General features: G+C 30.7%; 1 protein-coding gene across 2 annotated transcripts in view; it reads right to left on the bottom strand.

Moving 5' to 3' along the window:
- Positions 1 to 2,377: 2,377 nt before the first annotated feature.
- The window catches only part of LOC136979130 (prestin-like), a 71,650-nt gene continuing 51,637 nt past the window's right edge, over positions 2,378 to 22,390 (bottom strand). For both annotated transcript variants that reach the window (XM_067275065.1, XM_067275060.1), the window contains exons 13-18: positions 16,651 to 16,757; positions 13,745 to 13,811; positions 13,524 to 13,633; positions 9,610 to 9,730; positions 9,468 to 9,522; positions 2,378 to 2,717 (exon numbers count right to left, since the gene is read on the bottom strand). In XM_067275065.1, the coding sequence (XP_067131166.1) occupies positions 2,596 to 2,717; positions 9,468 to 9,522; positions 9,610 to 9,730; positions 13,524 to 13,633; positions 13,745 to 13,811; positions 16,651 to 16,757 (582 nt within the window). In that variant the 3' untranslated portion in view covers positions 2,378 to 2,595. The remainder of the gene's footprint in view (positions 2,718 to 9,467; positions 9,523 to 9,609; positions 9,731 to 13,523; positions 13,634 to 13,744; positions 13,812 to 16,650; positions 16,758 to 22,390) is intronic.

Raw genomic sequence — 22,390 nt, 5'->3', positions numbered from 1 at the left:
CCCCAGTTCTGGTATCATCCAAGGGTATGCGGATGATACCCTTGTGATGTTGTCAAACTACAACAACGAAATACTACAACAAGACGCTAACGAAATTTTAGACAAAATTCACGAATGGTGTGTAAATAACAATCTTCAAGTGAATTTCAACAAATGTGAAGCCATGGTCTTATCTAAGGGGAGACAACTTAAAAAGCCCTTGAGGATATTCATGAATCATCAAAGGATTAAAAATACTACAAGTCTCAAATATCTTGGGTTAACTTTTGATCAAAATATGAGGTGGGCATCACATATCACCAATGTTACTAATCGTGCCATCAAAATTTCTAACGCACTCCAATGTATAAGCCATAGGAGTTGGGGGATGAACGAGAAGTTCATCAAAATAATCTACAAAGCATGTATTGAAACCATCATTCTCTATGGCGCCCCCTTCTGGGCAGAGGCGGTCGACAATGTTCGCACCAAAAAGAAATTAAACAAAGCTCAAAGACTCTCCCTTCTCAGGTTGTGCAGAGCTTATAGGACTGCCCCGACGGCTGCTCTCCAAGTTCTTTCTGGAGTCCTTCCCCTCCACATTAGGGCGAAGGAGGAGATGTGGCGGTGGCACCTGCTCAACGGAGGGACAATCGACGGACAAGACAGTGAACTTTACAAATTTATGGAGATTGGGCTTTTTCCCAACTTGAACGAGCCCCTTCTTTCCCACCTTACATCTAACCTAAATGGTAAGCCCGAGGTCTCAGAACCCCATCCCAGTATCGCGGGTGATATTTCTATCTTAGACTTTCATGACAATCCCAACTATTATATACAGATATTCACCGACGGATCTAAAAGCCACAGCAAGGTGGGATCAGCATTTGCGGTTAAGGAATGCAACAATAGCAATTTCTCTTACCAGGCAAGCTATCGTCTTGCCAGTATCTGCACAATTACTCAAGCTGAACAGTTCGCCATTCTGCAAGCTCTTAAATATGTTAACAACTCTAAGATCAGGAATCGACATATTAGGATCTGTTCTGATAGCCAAGTCGCTATCAGGAGAATAGTCAACAATCTTGGCTCTCTCTCTCTTCTTATTCGGGAAGAAATTCTCTGCTCACAAAACAGCGTGGCCTTCTCATGGATCAGGGGCCATACAGGGGTGGAAGGGAACTCTTTGGCGGACTCCCTCGCAAAGCAAGCTGCTGCTTCCTCTGCCACCCCCACCTACTGGGAAGCCTCAGACATCGCTATTAAAACCACGATTCACAGTACCGCCATCCAGTTGTGGCAACGCGAGTGGGAAGACGGAGACTCCGGAAGAGCGACCTACCAATACTTTCCAAACATCTCGTCCAGACTTCAAAACAAGAACTTCTGCGCCAACTTCCATAACACACAGCTCCTGACAGATCATGGAAATTTCCGGCAATACCTACATCGATTTGGACTTAGGGAACATCCCTATTGTGACTGTGATGACATCTCCTTACAGAATGCCACTCACTTGATCTTTGACTGCACCAAACATGACAATCACCGGATTAATCTGGAAAGAGTAACGCTAAAAAAGGGCTTCAATTGGCCCTGTCCACCACAAGCTCTCGTGGAAGATCCGGATATTTTTGCAGCCCTAGAAAAATTCATCCGCGCTACCGGCGCACTGGACCCTACCTTTAACTAGTTCGTCCTACTGTTATTGGACCTTTTGTATGTTTATTACTGTATTAATGTTTGTATGTTTATTACTGTATTAATGCACCCATTACGCCTTACTTAGTTTTTTCCTTGTCATCTTTTTTTTTCAACTTGTAACTTATGTATTCATTGTATATATTTTGTATATTATCTTTTGTTTGGTTAATAAATGCGATACAGGCGCTGATGAGTCTTCCTACTTCACCATCTATCCTATCTTACTTTTTCTTCACCTCCCGCCTTCCTCAACTCTTCTCATCTTTCCTATCCCCCTTTCACACCCAGGCAATACCTATGAGTAGTCCTGGGTCTTCATCCCCTTTGTGCTACTGCTACTGTACTCAGAAAATAGAGGTTAAAATTTAAGGAATCAATACTAATAGCTGAATGCAAACATGCATTTAAAACAACTACTGTCTCAGTAGTGATATTCATTTGGAGTTATACCTTGAACAAAAAACTAAAACAACAGATGTTTTTAGTATGCTTTATGATTTTTTGAGAGAGAGAGAGTTTATTTTTTATCCATTATTTCTAGAAGAAAGTCATTTTAATTTACATTAAGAAAAAATCATCCATTATTTGATGACAAAAACTGAATAGCTATAATTGATGTTAGTTTTGTTTCTTTATTTCCATTTTTACAATATTGATGTCATTTGATGAAAGTGTACAAAAGAAAAATAAAATAAAATTTTCAGTCTATATCATTTATTTCAAATATAACCCAATTTATAGCAAAGTTTGAGAATGTTTTTACACTTTAAAATACATTATATTGTATAAAAAGCAATACATGAAATAAAATATAAGCTGCAAATGAGATCCCAGTTGTAAACTTTAAATTAATGTAATATACATGAAAAATATGCTAAAGAGATCATTTGAATAATTTTTCTGTACAGTTAATTATAAACGAATGCTAAAATTATTTTGGCAATATAATACTGCATCATGAACAGATGGGAAAAAATGTGGAATGTTGTTGACTTCAAAGAAATTTGCTTTTTCTAACATTTGGTACATAAATGCTGGAAAAAAATTAATTTTTTAATGTTATGTTAATCATATTATAATTGCTATTTATTCAATTAATAAAGATTATATATATGATTTTTTGTATGTACAAGGTGTGACAATTTAATTCCCTGAATGGCCATGTAGTGTAGCCTGTAACATAATTATATTGAAATGACATGCATATTTATATTTGAACTAATACATGCTTAAATTTCGAGCTGATAGAGCTATTTGTTAACTATTACCTTTCCCAATAGCTAATTATCTACATGTACTCTTTGGCATAAAAATGAGTGACCAAAATTTAGAGCAATGTATTAATATTAAATTTTGTGTAAAAATTGGCAAATGCACTAATGAAACATTTCAGTATGACCTGGAAACAAAACATCAGAGCATGCACTGGAAATTCCAGAGTTCACCACACCCTAAAAAGGTATGCATGTCAAGTTTAAACCATGCTGGTGTGTTTCTTCGGTCACAAGGGAATAGTCCGCCAAGAATTTATCGAACAGGAACAAACAGTCAATCAACAATGCTATTTAGAAGTACTGCAGTGATTATAAGATTATAAGCTGCACTGAAAGGACGAAGTTTTTCTAATATAATTGATATCCAGTAGAATGTGACAAAGCTGCTTAACAGTATTCCAGAAAATGAGTTCGACCTGCTTTCAGAAATGGGAATGCTGTTTAAGTCAGCATATAGATGCACAAGGAAAGTACTATGAAGGTGACAGTAGCCACTAGTGTACAGTTCTGCATGTATATTTTTAAAGATGCATTCTGAGAATTAAATTGTCACACCTTTATTTATATAATAATAATTCGTATATATATTTAAAACATTAAAAGATCACATATTAGTTTAATACTTTCTTGATACATACTAAATAGATGCTATTTCTTTATTTTACAAAATTCTCATACAGATTAATAAAATATTTTAAAATTTGCCAGTTCTCAAATAACCCAATCTCATCAATTAATATACCAAATGACTGCCGGATTAAATCGGGCTACTTCTCTGCAATTATTTTTAATTTCTAAATAATTTGTCACTAGAGCAGGCATTAGGCAACATCTACTAATATATTAGTAGATGAAACCCAATATGTTATTAGTATATCAAGTTTCAGGATGTTTGTATACTCATCAATTAAAACAGAAATTAATCTAAATTTTAAATCTTATAAAATTAGAAGTAAAATAGTTAAAATAATGCTTTCGTATCATCAAAAAGTTAATATGGTTAACAAGCACTTGCTTTGTATAAAGTAGCATGTTCAATCTGCATGCTATAATCATTTAATATAAAAAACTATCAACTATTCTTTCTATTATATTTATTCACGTACTCTGTCAAAATTATCTGACAGAGTATGTATATTAGTATACAACAAAAATTAGGTACAGTCAGTTCCAAAGAGTTTACGATCTTTACAATCTGGAATTGGATATTAATCAATTATAATATTAGGATATGCTGATAAATAGTAAAGTATGTTTTCAGTCTTATGGCCCATGTTTTTTTTAGATAAGAAATAGGAATAGAGACAGAAATGGCTCATATATTCTTGACTCAATAATCATTTTTAATTGATTATAATTGTATGCAAAAACAATATAACAAACATATGTAAACAGGCAAAGATAATAATCAAGATATTTGTTATAAATAATGGTAATAAAATATATATATATGTATGTTTCAATATAGTTAAAATAATATCTGTATTCAGAAGTAACAAAATAATCAAAAAGTAATTTTTTAAAATTATGAAAATCAATACCATATAGCATCAAAAGTTTCGGTTCTTCACTTTTAGCACTTGTACTCACTTTTCTGAAGTATCCTCACATTTTCTCACTTTTCAGGTCATTTTCTCACTTTTCTCACTTTTTTGGTCATTTTCACGTGCTTAATTAAGATGTGGGGCAAACCAAAAATAATTTTAAAGCCAAACGAATTGCCGAATTATCGACTATCAGAATAGAATTTTTTAGAAGAAAATACGCGGCCCCGAGCAGACTCAAAATTGCAACTGCCCGCTCAGTGTCGTTAGGTTATAGAAAACAAAAATTTATTTAACGTATTTAAAAAAATCTTTTATGCACTTAAAAAACCCCTCTCATTACAAATTCAGAAGCCAGTGTTGAGTAAAGTTATGTACTCATGCCATATTTTCATTATTCGCCAAAATCTACCTTATCCGAATTGCATTTCCTTCTACAGAGTTTAAAAATAAGTATTCTAAGCATCCCTGCAGTTTTGGCTGTTTTCTAAGAAAATCACTAAAGTCCTTTTGCAGGGGAAAGCACATTACGCAGAGGGATTAATCTCTCAAGCTGACAACACTGCTGCCGCTTTTAAATTCAAAATATATAATTATTAAAATTAACACGAGATAGTAGCGTAACCTCCTACCACTAAAAAAGATTTCGTTTCTGACCATTTAGTTATCCTGGTTATAGCCCAATAATTTGGCAGATTATTTGGTTTTAATTAACAATCGGGTTATGGAGTTGTCGTTTACAAAAATATTTTTTTACTTGATTTATCTTTAAATAATTTCATAAACTTGAGTTTAATAAAATTACTTTAATGATTTCATAGCATATTGTTAACGTTAAATCACATCTACATCTTCCCATAAATGTATGTTTAAATTGACTACAAGTATAATTATTCCATATAGTAAGTGTTATTTTCATAAAATGTGTGATTACTTTGCTTGTGAAATATCCATTTTTTAATCTTCTCTTATGCCGATTATAATTGTGCATTAATTGAGAGACTAAAAAAGTAAACGAAAATGTAAATTCATATTTACATATAAAATTTACCAAATAAATTAAAATATTCGAAGTGTTGTAAAAAGTACAACACGTAATTGCTTGTGAGAAAGATTTTCACACGCTTCCCAAAGGTTAACAACTTTGCAACGATGTTGGTTTTTATTCATCTGCAGGAAAAAGTTTTTTGTTATTTATGAAATCATTAATAAAATATTATTTTACTTATATTATTTGGAGTATATTTATTTCAGATTTATTATTTTATTTGGAAATCAATATTTACACATCTCGAAGCATTAAAAAATAAACAGTTTCTGATAATGATAAATATCCGAGAATAGCCAAATTAGTGAAATCAGCATCGAAAATCCCGTTCCCATGAATGAGAGGATCAATTTTATGCCGGGCACTTTCTCCTGATAGAGCATCAGTGTTGGAAAGAATGCTTAATTCACTTTTGATTGTTAAGGAGGGACTAAACATGTATGACCAAAGCCCACACCTTGTACCTATTGCAAAGGACGACTGAAATTAGCTTCCTCGGTGCATGGAAATTATCAAGAACGATTGGAAAATGAAAAGAAGTTAAAAGAATAAGAGAAACGGAAAAAAGAGCACAGAAATGTTTTGAAGAACAACAAAAGAAAGCTGTTCGTAACATGAAGATTATGGAACGGCAACTGAGTTTAAACCAGAAAAATGTAGAAGAAAATGAAATACATGCGACAGTCTAAGTTTTGTTAGAAGCAGCAAACAAAAAAACTGGAGAAGGCTATTAACAGCAAGAACATGAATGAAGTACAAGCAGCACGTGTGATGCTTATTAGTGTTAAGTGTTCAAAAGCAAGAGGAAGCGAAATAGAAGGAAGTTGATAACATGCAGAATAATCTTAATAAAAGAACATCATCTTTCATGACTGATTATTTACAGAAGCCAAAGACTTTTCAAGTATTCATGGTTTACTGAAAATACAAAAGCCACTGATTATCGGGAAACAGAAAAAAAAAAACGCGATATAACCGAGTAATAAAAATTCTGGGCTTTTACTAAACAGATTATACATGCTATGGAATCTCTGTTCTTTCATCAGCAAGTGTTTCTGATATAAAATAAGCTTAGTTTTTCAATCCTGAATTTTATTCGTAGGTTATATCGAATTACCGGTAATTGACGTTTACGTAAACATCGAAACCATGAACGCCCATTTAGCATTGTTTCTTTAACAATGACATTGAAAGACAAATACTGTCGATATAAAAACATCAATTGCGATTTTATTATACAGTACTATATAAATCGCTTATTAGAAATTCGTGTAGTTTATATTTTTCAATAAAAATTATAAATGCTGTAATTGAAAATTTAAAAAAAATGAATATTGAATATATAATAGAACACCAAAACTTATAAAATTACAGAGTAAAAATTCTCTAAAAAGCAAAATGAAGTTACTACTGTATAAAAATTTTAGAAGTTTTCGTTCAGAATCAGAGAGATCTTTTCCTTACACGTTATGCGGTGAATTCGAAATTTCACACCTTTATGTGAATTGACGCAATACCGTTAATTCACATAAATGTATGAAATTTCAAATTCACAGAAACTTGTAAATGAGGAGACTGTACTTAAAACTAATAAATAAACAACTTTTATATCAAAAGGAAACAAATGACAATCGATCTATCCACCTGTTCTGCATATTTAGCTCTTTCTCGTATTTCGTTGCAAATAGAAATTCAGTGGTAATTGGTAATTTAAAATTAATTGACTCAAATGCTTTTAAAATTTAGGGGACCAAAAAAACGCGATATAACGAGTGGCTACTATATTACAGTATATACAGAAATTTTTAAAATGTGTTTAACCATAACAGAATAAAAAGAAATAACAATTTTTACTGCTGTTTTGCTGAGTATATCGTATCTGTGTTTCAATATTGTTAATGTCACTATATCAGTCATGTTTATTCAGTTTATTCTGTATTTCAAACTCACTAATCAAAAAGTAATTTTTTAAAATTATGAAAATCAATACCATATAGCATCAAAAAGTTTTTTTTTATATTTAGAACTTGAAGGAGAACATTTAAAAAATCATTTAAGATACTACATATTATTAATGTAAAAAGGATCAGCTAAGTAACCACAGCAGATAGTTTAATTAATTATTAAGCACTTTTAAAAGTGACATTTAAAGAATACTTATGAATTTGGCCTGCTTGGGTAAGGAAGGACAATGGAATAGAATCTGGAACTCTGATAGAATAAACAAGGAAGGTCATGAGTCTTTCCCATCTTCCTTCTTTACTGAGACTCTGACATTCCACTTTTGATTGTCAAGGCATGAAGATGGCCCATTAAAATGGTCAAAAACATTAGCATTTTTAAAACTTATCTCACTGTTAAAAGTGCATGGATTAATTCAGGTATTAATCCCATATAAAATTTATTTAATATTGCTATTAAGTTTTTCTGGCTATTGGGTTTTCAATCTAATATATTTTTATTTGTTGCTTCAAGAATAATAATTTAGTAATTATCAAAGTGATAACATTAACAATCTGCTTTTGATGTCATTTAATGCAACCAGTGTTACAGTACAAACATTATTAAAAAGTTAATCATCATTTGTTAACTTGAAAAACATTTTGAAATGGATTATACGTATTACGGTAGTGTTGCTTATAATCATGTAAATATTAAATATTTACATGATTAAATAGAAAATATTTTCTATTTAAATTTATTTATTATTTTTCAAATTTATTTTAAATAATTAATAATCAGCTTTTTATGAATTATTAATAACATCTAGTACTGGTTTGTCTGTATTTTTAATGGGTAAATTTTGTTAGTCAGTCTTAAATTTTTCAGATAGTAGAAAAATCTTAACATTGAATTATAATAGGTTTTAGTTAAAAACATTTCATTCTATGACACAATGAAATTGGTAGACAAAGCTATGTCTGAATAGTAATAAAAAAATGATTATAATGAAAATAATTATTTTCTATAACAGACTCATAAGTAATAACTGGATTTGTATGCATGTGCAAGTGTTTTTCCCTAAATGGCATAATGTCAAAACTAGTGTTGCCACCTTTACAAAATCGCTGACCCAGACAGCAGGTCAGGTTTGTTTGAACAGTCAGTCGAGAAAGTTTAGGAGGCCATACCATTGGCTTAGCCTTGGAAATGAAAAAAGAAGAAGAGTTGAAGGGGGGAAGAGGGAAGATGGGATAAGAATGACAGGATAGCAGGAAAGTAGATCTATGAGCAGCCAGCACCAAGTCCCGTTTATTAATCCAAAATCAAAGAATACAGTGGGTAGGCAAGTGCTTAACAAACAGTGAAAACGCTCCATCCTGGAGTTACAGAACAATTGACAATACATAAAATGTAAATGAAAATACAGTGCAGTAAATTACAACAACAATAGCAGTCTCCAACTTGGAGAGTTGATTTGTTCAAACAGAAGTTCCTCATGCATGCGCAATGTCATTTTACAATGCGAAGAATAACATGCATATTGGTTCTAAATCAGTTACGGTTAGGGACTAGGGATTTGCGTAGGAGTAACATACAAGCAAAAAAAAAAAAAAAAAAAAAAAGATTGAGAGGCAGGTTGTGCATTGCACATCAGCATAAACAGAGTAACATGGAGAAATGGCAGATGAGTTTCAGTGAGTGTGAAGTCTTTCGTTGTTCAATGGTGTAAATTTATAACAATATTTGCAAGAACTTTGTTTCATCGTAATTTCACAATTTTTATGAAATTTCCAGACAAAATTAATAGTTCACCTTGGACTGTCCGGGTGAAAATCGAACTGGTGGTAACACTAATTGTGACCTGGTGTGACCTACTTACACTGCTTCTTTGTAAAGTGTTAGTTTCAGTTTTGGTGGGGATGGGACATTTTGCTTTTAATATATATACAGATATACAGGATTTGTGTTTCTTACCTGGACAACTTGAGAAAATAAGATTGATTCTAGATTCAGTTAATTCATTTTTAATCTGAAATTTAAAATATGAAAGCTATAGTAAGTAAAATAACACATTTTATTAAATTTAATAAATTAAAAGTTTTTAAATATTAAATACCTCTATAAGAGTATTTATTGCACTCAAATCCAAAAACGAAATTGATGAACAATCAAGAATGACATATGTTATTGCTTGATCATCAGATGTCTTATTGTTTGAGACTGTTGTCATATTTTTTCTAGATATAAAAAATGCAACATATACAAAAAATGTTATATAAAAAACATAATTTAAATAAAAATATAATATACAATGAAATAATTATAAAATCTCTTGTACGCATATGTCCATTATGTGTAATTTTTTCAGTTCTATTTAAAGTTTTAGATGTAATACAATGTTTTGAATTTATATGAAATAAATTTTATCAAGAAAAATATAAAATATATTTATATGTAATTTACATTCTTCAAACATTTAAACAATCTTTTAAGCTACTTAGTTTGAACTAATGTTTTTCAATAAATATAAATACAGTAGAGCGTTGTTTATCCGAAAGCCGGTCAACTGAAAGCTTTCCAGTCAGACTGTGTCATGCTGAATCAAACGTTTTTGATACTAAATTAACTTCTAAAGTATAATTTTTTTGTTTTTATATTTTTCAATATATTTATTTTGTTTGTACAAAATAAAGAAAAAATTTTTAACGATACAATAGCCTTGATTATTATTATAAAAATTTTTGTTAGGCTTAAAATCGACGAAAATTCAACACAAAGCGACACGCAATGGAGAAAAATTTCAACATGGGATAGGTTAATATATTTTTTCATACATAATCAGTTATCCGAACAACCCCAGTCCCCAACTGATTTGGATAAACGATGCTCTACTGTAGTTTTGTCAGATGAAAATATTAAACTTTTCATTGATAACATACATTTTGTGATATTCTTTGTACTATATTGTTCCAAATATAGTAAGTTTTTTTTAAATTTCTATTTTTCAAAATAAAAAGGTGCCAACTTAAGTCTGTGATATCTAAATGATTATCAAAGTGATCTTTATCTGTCTGAATACAGATAAAGATCACTTTGATTATCATTTAAATATACCATCAACAAGTTATTCATACTACATAATTTTGCAAGACAATTATAAACATTGTTCTACAATTGTTCAACTTTTATGTAGCTGTTGAGTTCACTGAATGTGTCCAATGCTCTATTTCAATCATCAACTTGGCCTAAGCTATTATAGACTGGAATTACTGATGGGTCCCATCAGTAATTCACTCTCACACCTGAGGAAGAACTGCCAACAGTTCGAAAATGTTTGTGGTGATCTGCATCCTTTGTTTTTTTTTTAATATCACACCGGTTATAGGTTCTAAGAGTGCAGTATTTTATTTTATTTTACAAAAATAGGAATGTGCTCTCCTCATTCATTACAATCTTCCACTGATTATTATTATTTGCACATAATTTTACAAGGCACTGTTTAGTTCATTCTTTTTTTCGTTTAAATGCTTCAAGTTCTGTATATAAAGTAATACTTAAATCCAAACAAAAACATCTGAAATGCAAAAAAACTCCACCAAATAAAAAATTATGACAATTTGGATGGCAGTCACATTGTTTTTTCTTTGTTGAAGATAAGCTTGATGCTTTAAAGTGATATTGGATTCTTCATAACCAAGATCTTAAGTTCAAGGCCTAGAACCATATTGCCATAATCTTTCTCATTTTTCTTGTTTTTCTTTAAGTAACCCATTAAGTTTATAGATTAATTTTAAAGTTAACCTTAAGTTTAGTTTTATTATTAATGTACAGTAGGTGTTTTAATTTGAGCGCAACTATTTGTTTTATGAGATTGTATTAAAGTCTGCACAGCAAAAGAGTAAACACGAGTGTCAGTCTGAACAGAGTCTATGTCAGATGAAAGGAATGGAAGGAGACATGTGATTAACATGTGAGTAACATTAGAATTAATTAAGAGTAATAAAATTATTTATGTTAAAGATGATATAAAAACATTTTAGGAATAAAAAAAAAAGCTGAAAGTGATCAGATCCATGTCTCAACTCTCAAGGTTGGCCACATCTCTTTCCATCCCATTTGAGCTGAAGCTCAAAGAGGAATGTTCCATATTCTTCTTTGAGCACCAGCTCAAAAGTCACCTCCATTACTACTATTTCCTAAACTAACCTCTACTTCTCAAACTGGTTTGTGCACAAAATACGTCTAAGAAGGAAGAATTAAGGTTGTTAGAAAAATTCTAGAAGGGAAAAGAACAAAGAACAGGGGAAAACTATGAACAAACTAAAATATACTAAGGCATACAGCCAAAACGATATTCAGACAATTATTTGACAGAAAACTAACTACGTGTTACTGTGCCTTATGTCTTTTCCTGCTCCCCTTTGCCACGTGGTGGGGAGGAGTTGTGTAAATCTGGGTGTGCAACTTAGGGTGGGAAATTTATTGGAGGGTGTGTCTCAAGGAGAAGTTAGAACGGAAGTGGTGAGAGAAGGAAGAATCAGGTAGGGAAGAGTGTAGTGTGTGAAAGTGCATGAAAAAAATAGTCAGGAAGCCAGAAAGTAAAGACTGTGCAACCAGGTCAGCGGGAAGATTTCGTTTTTGAACTGTTTCCTGTCTGATAAGAAGTAAAAGAAGAGGTACACTTTAAACTCATTGTCGGTACGTTTTATGTTGGCGCATTATGGGAATTCTGTAGCATATTAATGTGGGGAGAATTGTGTGTTAAAGCTATTCGGTAGATTGGATTGTCGGGCTCTGTATGTTCCTGTGTGTTTCCCTGGATGTATTGTATGTTCCAAGGAAAATTAAAGGGTTATCTTGTTAATTTGGATAGTTGTCTTTGTCTAGTTCCTACTGAGATAAATGGATTCCCCCTTCTAAGCATCTGCTCTATCAAGCACATTTGTTATCAATTTGTCCCATTGAAGAAATCACTAAAGTTCTCCATGTCGACTTGTTTGTACTTTATATAATCTCACATTACAATGGTGAAAAACATGAACCAAAGAACAATTTTTTATGTACCAAGGTTCAAATCTATGCTGTCTCATATAATAAAATTTCTTCTAAAACTTTTCAAAATAAAGTACTTTAAATTTTTTCTTTCTAACTGATAACTAAATTTAATACATATTCAATTGAGGCTTTTTTTAAATTGATAAAAAGTTCAAATAATATGAGTAAAAATTCAATTAATGTGGTGTTATTTTTGAAGGCACATTCATACTTTCAAGCTAGAAACAAATACTGAACAACAGCTTGAATAACAATAAACGATAACAAGGTTGCCATCTGCCAAATTTTTCTAAATTGGATGTATGGGAGATTACTCAGCTATACAATAGATTGATTCCCAATAGCTTGGCTGAATGTTGGCATTTTGTAATATTGTCATCTTTTGATAATTTAATATTTTATAATGAAAACCTTCAATATTTTTACAAGTAAATTGGCATTTATAATTCATTGGATTAAGTAAAAATTAAGCTCAAAGCTCTAATTCCAGATATTTTTTATTATGTAAGGAGTGCTATGATTTTTTAAAAGTCAAATTTTTAAATTTATTAATTTATGATGATAATTACCTAACTTCCATTAATTTGTATTAAATATATTATTTGATTAATATGGTTTCAGTTAGCATGCTGTTTTTGTGGAATGCATTAACTGACTGTGAGATTATTGTATTTACCATATTTTCATGCATATAACTTAAGGTTGCCTGTGTTTTAAAAGACAATTTGAAAGTGGGTGTATGGGTTATGTGATGGAATGGGCTATATGCCAATTACAAATAAAATTACAATTATAAACTTGTATCTATGAAGCAATGACTGCTCCCATAAGTGTGGGGTATACAGTAGGATAGGTTTCACTTTACATTTTGCAGGTTATACATCATCATAGGTTATATGCCAAAAATACAATACTTATGAAATTGGTTATAAAAAAATAACTATGTAATTTAATTCAATTTGATAAATAGCTTACTTTGACTTTTCAAAAAGATTTCTCATTAATGAAGCCTTAAAAAACTCTCGATTTAAGAAACATAGGACTCCGCCATAATGGTAGATTCTTATATTTTCTATTTCTTTACACTAAAAAAAAATAAAAACATATAAGAAATTATTTTAAATACTTTATTATATAATCATTTATTATATGCAAATATTTTATGCAAGCTATGTAAATTTAATGAAAATACTTACTTCATATCTTTCTATATCTAAATATATCTCTGTTTTAGGTAAGTTGCCAAGTACTACTAGATCTGGTCTAAAAAAGTTCAATTATTTCATTTTAAATTAACTTCTTTTTAATATGTATACTTGTACATATATATATATATATTTATTTAAAACTAAATAATTTATTGTTAAACAAATATTTTACTTTTGAAATTTCTTTGGGATATTAAATTTTTATATCATTGCTGTAAAATACAAGATATAATACAGATTATAGATATTAAACAGTAATTTGTAAATTAATGAACATAACCAAACTTGATTAATTTTATATTTCTCTTTAGATATATCATAATCATTTTTGATACTAACAACTGGAAGGAGACAAAACATTTGATGGTTAATGTTACCTTAGGATCCAAAATGGCGGCCGGGAAATTTTTCCCTACCTCGGCGACTGCGACGGGGAAAAATTTTTCCCTAGAGTCCAGACGTCGACGACGTGGGGATTTTTTTCCCGTTCGGTTTCTACCCTGCGTTCGACGTTGCCGAGTGTCCTGTAACCTCGAAACGGAGACGGTATTGTGTAAATTTGCGACGGTAGAGGGAGCCTTATCGTGACGTCGTGCGAGAGTAAAATCGGCGGGCAATTCGTATGAGTGTTACGAACGAATATGCAAATGTACGATCTGTGACGTAATTTTTGTTCATTTCAAGGCAATTTTATGCAAATCGTCTAGTTTCCAGTTGGAAACGTTTACTTCTGTGTTGCGTTTAATCGCGAATTGGATTACTAGTTGTGTTTTTTTTTTTCGTAACGATTTTTCATTTTCACATAAATTGCTATCGGTTTGTTATTATTTCCTACAGTATTAGTAAGTATTCGTATTTCTTTTATTATAATTTAATGCTAAACGTTTGACAAACCAGTAATTAGAAATTAAGGAAAGGCTGTGTTTTTCCCCCACCCAACCTCCCCTTGTTTAGTTTTCTGCCAATTGTTTGGTAATGAGTGGTTTAGTCGATTTGAGTTGCGCCGAACGAATTTTGGTCGAAATGCACTTCCCGTGATTTTTACAAGTTGATGGAAGACGACTGTTTGGAGTTAGGTGTGCCTCCCCTTATCGATAGCGCATTTAAATTTGCTGTGAAATTAGGCATACAGCCGACCGAGTCCGTTTGCAGTCATTGTGATTCCGTATGCAAATTATACTATCGGATTAGTAGAGAAAGCTGTTTCCTGCGATGTACGAAGTGCTGGAAGAAGACTTCTGCGTTCGAAGGAACATTTAAAAGTAAATTTGGCCGCATTTCCTGGGGTTGCATTCTATCGTTTATATGGCACTATCTTTGTCTGGAATCTACTGCGACGACCGCTGCAATTGCGGCGGGCATATCCAGAAAAACGGGAGTCGATTGGTCCAATCACATACGGTTGGTAATGCTTACAGCTATGAGCAATTTGTCATCGTTTAAAATTGGAGGGCCGAATAAAACGGTGGAAATCGATGAGACCGTCATATGTAAAAGAAAGTACGAGAAAGGGCGTATATTAAAGAGCACGAAATGGGTGGTTGGCGGAATCTGCCGGGAAGATAAGAATTGCTTCATATGTCAGGTGAACGACAGATCAGAAAACACTTTGAATTGGATCGTGAATAAATACGTGAATTCCGGCAGTACGATAATAACAGACGAATGGAAAGGATATATGCATATTGACGACATCGAAGGGGTAGAGGTCGAACATAGAACAGTCAACCATTCGAAAAATTTCGTCGATCCCGAAACAGGATATCATACCCAGAATATCGAACGCCTCTGGGGCTATTTAAAGAACAAGAAACACCTGCGAAAACACTACACAAGCGATCTTTCTGACTCGTACATGTACCTGTTTATGTATAAGAAATTCATGAATTGGCCCTCCAGAAAACCAGGCGAGAGATTCCAAATTTTTGCTAAACACTTACGCAACATATATCCAGGCAGCGGAAAAGTGCCGATGTGGCTCGAGCCCGAAACCGTTCCTTCAGCGCCTGCGGCGATTACGAAAAAGAAGGAAAACAAGAAACGAGAAGAAGGGAAAGAAAGCAAAAAGCAGCAAAGTAATACTAAATCAAACGAAGGAAAACGCCAATCGACCAATAAAAGAGCAGCCGAATCGAAAAGAACAGGGATGAAAAGAACTGCACCTAGCGAAAACGAAAATCTGGAGGCACGCGAAACCAAAAAAAGAATGGATCGGAAAGGAAACAAAGAAAGGAAGAAGTAGGCAACCACCTACGAAAAGTGAGTAAAAAAGCTACTTTTTCTGTTTTTTTTATTTTTTTTTTATTTTGGTTAAACTCCGCGGATTCTGCAGAGAAATTCAAGATGGCGGCCGGTAACGCGGCCATCTTGAATTGCGGGGAAAATTTTTTTTCCCGTCGCAGTCGCCGAGGTAGGGAAAAATTTCCCCGGCCGCCATTTTGGATCCTAAGGTAACATTTGATTAGGAGGTTTGATTTATTTAATATAATAAATTCATTTTTATCGGCAGATTTAATACGTTTGGACTGATAAAAAAACATCTAATTTCTGTAATTATTTCATATATTGAAGACTTCGATTTTTATTTTAATGAAAAATGCAATTCTTATAAATAGAAAAAGAAAACTATGCTGAAAAGATAGAATATCTTATGCTGAGATATATTTCTAATATTAATTATTATTTTTCTTTATAATTAGATGAATCCAGCTAAAATTAATTGTAAAAATTAATATATGTATCTTATAACATGTACTAAATGAAAACTTTTGTTTCAGATTATCAGCTATTTAATATCATGATATATCTTGTATTTTTATGTTTGTTTTTTATTTTTATTTAGAAATTATGATTGTAATATTTCAAAAATTATTATTCATAATAAATATTCTTACATAACAATTCTTATTAAAACAACAAAAATTGAAAAACAAACACCAATTAGGAGTCCAAAATCAATAGAAGTCAGAATCACAGATAAAAGTGCTACCATCCAGACAATCTGCAAAACAAATTTTGAAATATAAAGATTCAAAAATATTGAATTATTCATATTCATATTCTTTCATAAAGTGTAATTTGTTTAAATTTCTTAATGTAAAAATTAATGCCATTTTCATTTTTTCAAGACTGATCCTAGTTAATATACAATATATAAATCTTAAAATAGTGTGATCAGAAAAAATTTTGTTAATATTGTTTAATATATAATAAATTTTGAAATAATGTTTTAAGCTTATTTGGTTCATCAATTAGTCAACCTGTATAAATAATAATCAAAACAAATAAGATAAAGCTGAATAACTTTTTTATTTATATATATTAGTATCAACTTAACAACAGAATACAACATATCTATTTTCTAATAAATTAATCCAGCTACAACTTTATGTATTAGGAATTATTATATAGCAGAGTAAAAAATTTTGAAGGAATCATGAAATAGAATTAATTTTTTCTTCTAAGGAACAATATACTGTATTTTGATATAATTTTAAATTAGAAATTTTGTAGTTTCATGTGATAAAATAAAAACAAGTTATACAGTTGACTCGCATAAGTCGACACCCGGATAACTCATCACTCGTTACGTAGTCAGTTTCTGTGGTCCTGGCCGACGTACATAGGCAATAATGTTATTAACCTTAAAAAACTCAGTTTACTCGACCTTGTTTAACTCATCACCACTGGATAAATCAACATACTTTTTCCGTTTCACACTTTTTAGAATTCTGATAAGTTGAATCCCCCTCTGAAAAACGAGTTCACACCACACAGCTTATTGTACGGTGTGAACTCATTTTTTCAGGAGGAGAGTGGACTTATCAGACGTCTAAAGAGTGTGAAACAGGAAAAGTATGTTGATTTATCCAGTGGTGACAAGTTAAACGATGTCGAGTAAACAGAGTTTTTTAACATTAATAACATTTATTGCCTATGTAAGTCGGCCGGGACCACAGAAACTGACTACGTAACCGACGAGTGACGAGTTATCCAGGTGTCGACTTATGTGGAGTCGACTGTATTATTGTTAACAAATCATTATGTATTGTCCCTACTGTATTCTGTGACTATGCAGATTAAGTTTATTCATAGAGTATTAATGAATTAAATATAATTTTTGTTACAGATGAAGATGGAATGTTTGTAAATCATTTTCTGGGATCAAAGTTTGGAGCATAGAACAAAAATTATAATCAGGAATGTATTGATTTAGTGTTTGAGTAGGCAGTATCTTAAAAATGTAATTTTTGCAAAAAAAATAACAGTAATTTTTGTATGAATTTTCTTGGAATATAAACATTAAGCTAAAATTTGTACAGTCAACTACAATCATATTAAAGCATAATAGATAATAGGTTTTTGATAAATTTAATATTAAATTCCTTTTTTATTTATTTAAATTATATACTAAAAGTTAGAGATAGCAAAAGCATTAAAATGAATTTGAATTGCCAATTATGTAATGGTTAAAGTTATGAAAAATTTGCCAGTTGCCTTTTCCATTTTTGCATTTAGTCATTCTTTTTATTATCAGCTTATCAACATTAGTGAAGATATTAAGAAAAGATAATCATTCTTTAAAATATTTTAAGAAACAAAAATTATTTAATTTTATTTTTTGTTATAGGTGTTTTTTTTTATTTCTGGGAATTGTTTATTAACTGTGGGAATAGAGATCTTCAATCTAAGACTTATGGAAAAAAATTGAATGTCTCATGAATGGATTCTTTTCTATATTTTGAATGTTAATCTAGTAAATAAACAACTACTAGCCCGTTATAGATAACGATCAACCAATGCTGAATTATCGGGCTAGCAAATGGCTATAGTAATATTAATAATTTAAGATAATTTGGTACTAGAGTTAGGCATTAAGCGCCTAACTCTAGTACCAAATTATCTTAAATTATTATATTACTATAGCCATTTGCTAGCCCGATAATTCGGCATTGGTTGATCGTTAATCTAGTTTTTAAATTGTTTGCTTAAGTTCAACATTAGTTTACATTTTGTTGTTGTTCTTGATGTTTTAATATAATATTCAGCAATTTAAACAGTAACAATAAAACGATCCATTTACAGAAATACAATAGCATTTATATCAATATTCCCTTAGAGAACAAATTTATCTACTCTTCCAATCTTGTGAATTTTTTTCCTACTTGGTATATTATTATGGGAATCTTAACACTTTTTTTTTAACAATCTATACTAAATCTAAACTTTACTTTTTTAAATTAAAAAAATTATTCAGCTATAAAAATATCTATAAGATATTAATCACAAAATCAAATTTAAATTTATTATGCATAAATTATTTCAAATATTGAATTTAAACTGAAAATTTTTACTTTCAATGAAATTATATCAGCAATATCTACAATTAAGAAAAATATATTTTTAATTATTTAAAAAATGTATCTTTGTATCTAATAACACAAATTGAAATAGCTGAACTAGAATTTTTTATAAATAATAAATATAACTCCAGTTTCATAAATTAATAGTCTAGTAAGCTCCAATAAAGCAACTTTTTAAGTTTTTTATTGATGAAAAAGATCTATTTTATTCATAAAGGTGATGTACTAGTCACTGTGATAACTGAAAATTATTTAATGCACCTTTAACAGAGATTTTTAGAAGAGAGAGCTAAGATTTTTGACCCAATTAATGCACTGTCTGATAACAGATATGGACAATCAAAAAACGAGTGCCATCATGTTTCAATTGTCTTCAGATATAACAAATATTCAAAAATCAGAAAATGTTCCAATATAACATTCAAAGCACAAAATTCAAACTGTTTTGGAACTTTTAGTGTTTTTATTACATTGATTTGTGAAAAAGAATAATAATTTTAAAAAATAAATCTCATACTTGTTTCTTCTTTGTGATCAGTATTTAATATTTAAACTAATAAAATCTTTTCATTATTTTATATTTTATTCTTATTTCATAATTATATATCTTCTCAGTACATATTTTGAAATAACTGTCATAATTTTAACCAAGGATTATGCTTTATTCATTTACTCGTAAAAAAATTCTCTACGTAATATTGGCTTAAAACAATGAAAGAGAAGATATAGGTTTTATGTAGAGAAGTTTTCCCAGTACCATGCACCTAAGACTTTTTTTTTAAATCAGAAGATAATGATAGGTGAATCATAATAGTAATACTGTCAAGTTATAGTAGACATTTATTTTATTTTAAAAATGCTGTGTGCTAAATATTCTAATGAACAGCAAGAAATTTAAATAAAATATTCTTCTTAAAATCATACTATATGTTTATGTCAAATTAAATTTTATTGTTATTATTTCTCAAAAACAAAAATAAAACACAATGAAGCCAACCAAAATACCACGTTTCTTAGAAACAGAAAATCTACATGCACAAGTCACGTGTGTAAAATTACATTCTCTTGATCACCAAGTTCAATATGAGCGTAAAATTTGATCCTTGATTAAATTCACTAAACTTTTTTCTTTTTCAGAGTTAAAATTCAGTATTTTCCTATTTGACTTCCACTTTTTTTTGCAGTTTTCTGATTTTCTTGTTGTGCTTTAATTTTATTTATTTTCCTCTAATCTCTTACACGAAGCTGAGGTTAGAATTTCTTTCTTCCCTTTTCATTAATAATCTGCTTGTTTCTTCTAAGATTGGGGAGATTTGTTCAAGTATTTTCTGAAAATCAATTGAAGTTGACATCATAGGCTTAGAAAGGAAAAAACAAAAGCCACTGATATAAATTTTTCTTAATAAAACATATTTTGTTCTTACCCGGCACTGGGTGAATCCATACTGTCTAGTATGGGAAAACTAACATGTTATGATATACAGGTAGGGTTGCCACCTCATAACTTAGTCTCACCCGGAGACGATGATTTAAGAAACAAATAAAAAACCCCATATGTATACATATACAATTTTTTTACTTATATAAATTAACAAATTCAAAACTCAAGTTTCTACAAATTTAATACAATTGTAATAATCACAAAACTAATAAAACTAAGAACTAATAAAAAAACAAATATAACAATTTACGTATAAAATAAATACAGGCAAATAAATATAAAAATATGCAAGATACAAAATGGTATATGTGTAATTATTTATTTATTTATGTAGGTTTTTCCATGTATATTTCCTGTTTGACATCACAACTTTTACAAGATCTGCATTTTCTGGCTTTCTTATGAATTCATAATATTCTTGACAGCTCATGTCAAAATTAAGCTTTATGCATAATTCTGCCTTTACCAGCTCAACCCTCATCCTATTACGGTTGCTGTCCAGTTATTTCCCATAATCGAAAAAATTCGTTCTACGTATGCATTACTTATAGGTATCGATAGAATCTTACCAACAAGTTTGGGTAGTTCAGTGAAAACATTAGAGGAAAATATTTTTATCCATTTTTTATCAGTTGGAAAATCGAGCGATTTGGTGGAAGGAATGATCTTTTTAAGAAGACAGATGTCATCATATAATTTATCGGCGTCTAATTCTACATTTACGTGTTTTGCAGCATTAAAAAACCTAGGTATTTAAAATTTTCGTCCTTAAGTCCTTAAGATTAATTACTGAAAAATATTTGAATGGGCTATATTCTTAACCTACTTAATATTAAGATAGAAAAAGATTAGAAAATAAGATCTTAGGAAGGAATAAGTTTTTAGGAAAGGGGTACCCGTTGCTCCACGTGTTTCTCACCGATCGCACATCTTTCTTCTTAGGTGTCTCGGCCAAAAGTGTCTCAACTAATGGGAACTTGCCCTGAGGGCCTCCTGCTCTCTATTGTTTCATTTCCCACACCTGCAAAAGTTAGGGGTGGGTAGAAGGTTCTCGAAGTCAGTTAATCCACTGGAATAACTGACTTTGAGAACCTTCTTGCACAACCCAGAGCCCGGAGATAACTCAGTGAAACCCGAAGTCTCTGGGTCAAACCCAGATAGGTGGCAACTCTATATACAGGGTGGTCCATTTTAATCAATCCATTGGAATAACTCAAATAATATACATTCTACAAAAAAATTCATTAAACCAGAAATGTTAGACTTCAAGAAGGCCTGACAAGATAGGCTATCAGTTTCATCATAGATGGTGCTAGAATTGGTGAAAATAGTCTAATTTATTTTTCTAAATCGAAAACCCCATTTTTTATTGCACATTATCTATCTATATCCAAAACAAAAAAAAAAACCTTTTATCTACGTAAAATATTTTTCTGAAACATGTACTTATCAGAAGTTAAAAACATTTGAAGTTTTACATGACTACCATAATGTGCAAGAATGAATCTATGATGTCTGTAAATTTCACTGAAAAAAGGAAGAAAAATGCTAAAATAAATTGTCAGGAAACTATTATTATTTGCTGAATCGTTTTCTTTGTTCAAATAATGAACCGATATAAAATTAGCTTTACAGTTTGTAAAGTTTGTTAAAGCCATTAAGCTTGTGAGGTAGAGAAGATATTGATCTTTAAACTGTATCAAATTAATGTCACATAGTTACATTCATTTTTTATAGTAAAATTATTTTTATATTTATAAAGAAATTTTGTTGCTAGACTTAATCCAAATTAATTCAAAGTGTTTTAACTAAAGGTGGAGAGTATACAAA

Source organism: Centruroides vittatus, unplaced genomic scaffold (genome assembly GCF_030686945.1).
Source record: "Centruroides vittatus isolate TY-2023 unplaced genomic scaffold, ASM3068694v2 contig_1154, whole genome shotgun sequence".
NCBI lineage: Eukaryota > Metazoa > Arthropoda > Arachnida > Scorpiones > Buthidae > Centruroides > Centruroides vittatus.
The sequence above is the reverse complement of the archived record's forward strand: the minus strand, read 5'-3'. Positions and strand labels throughout refer to the sequence as shown.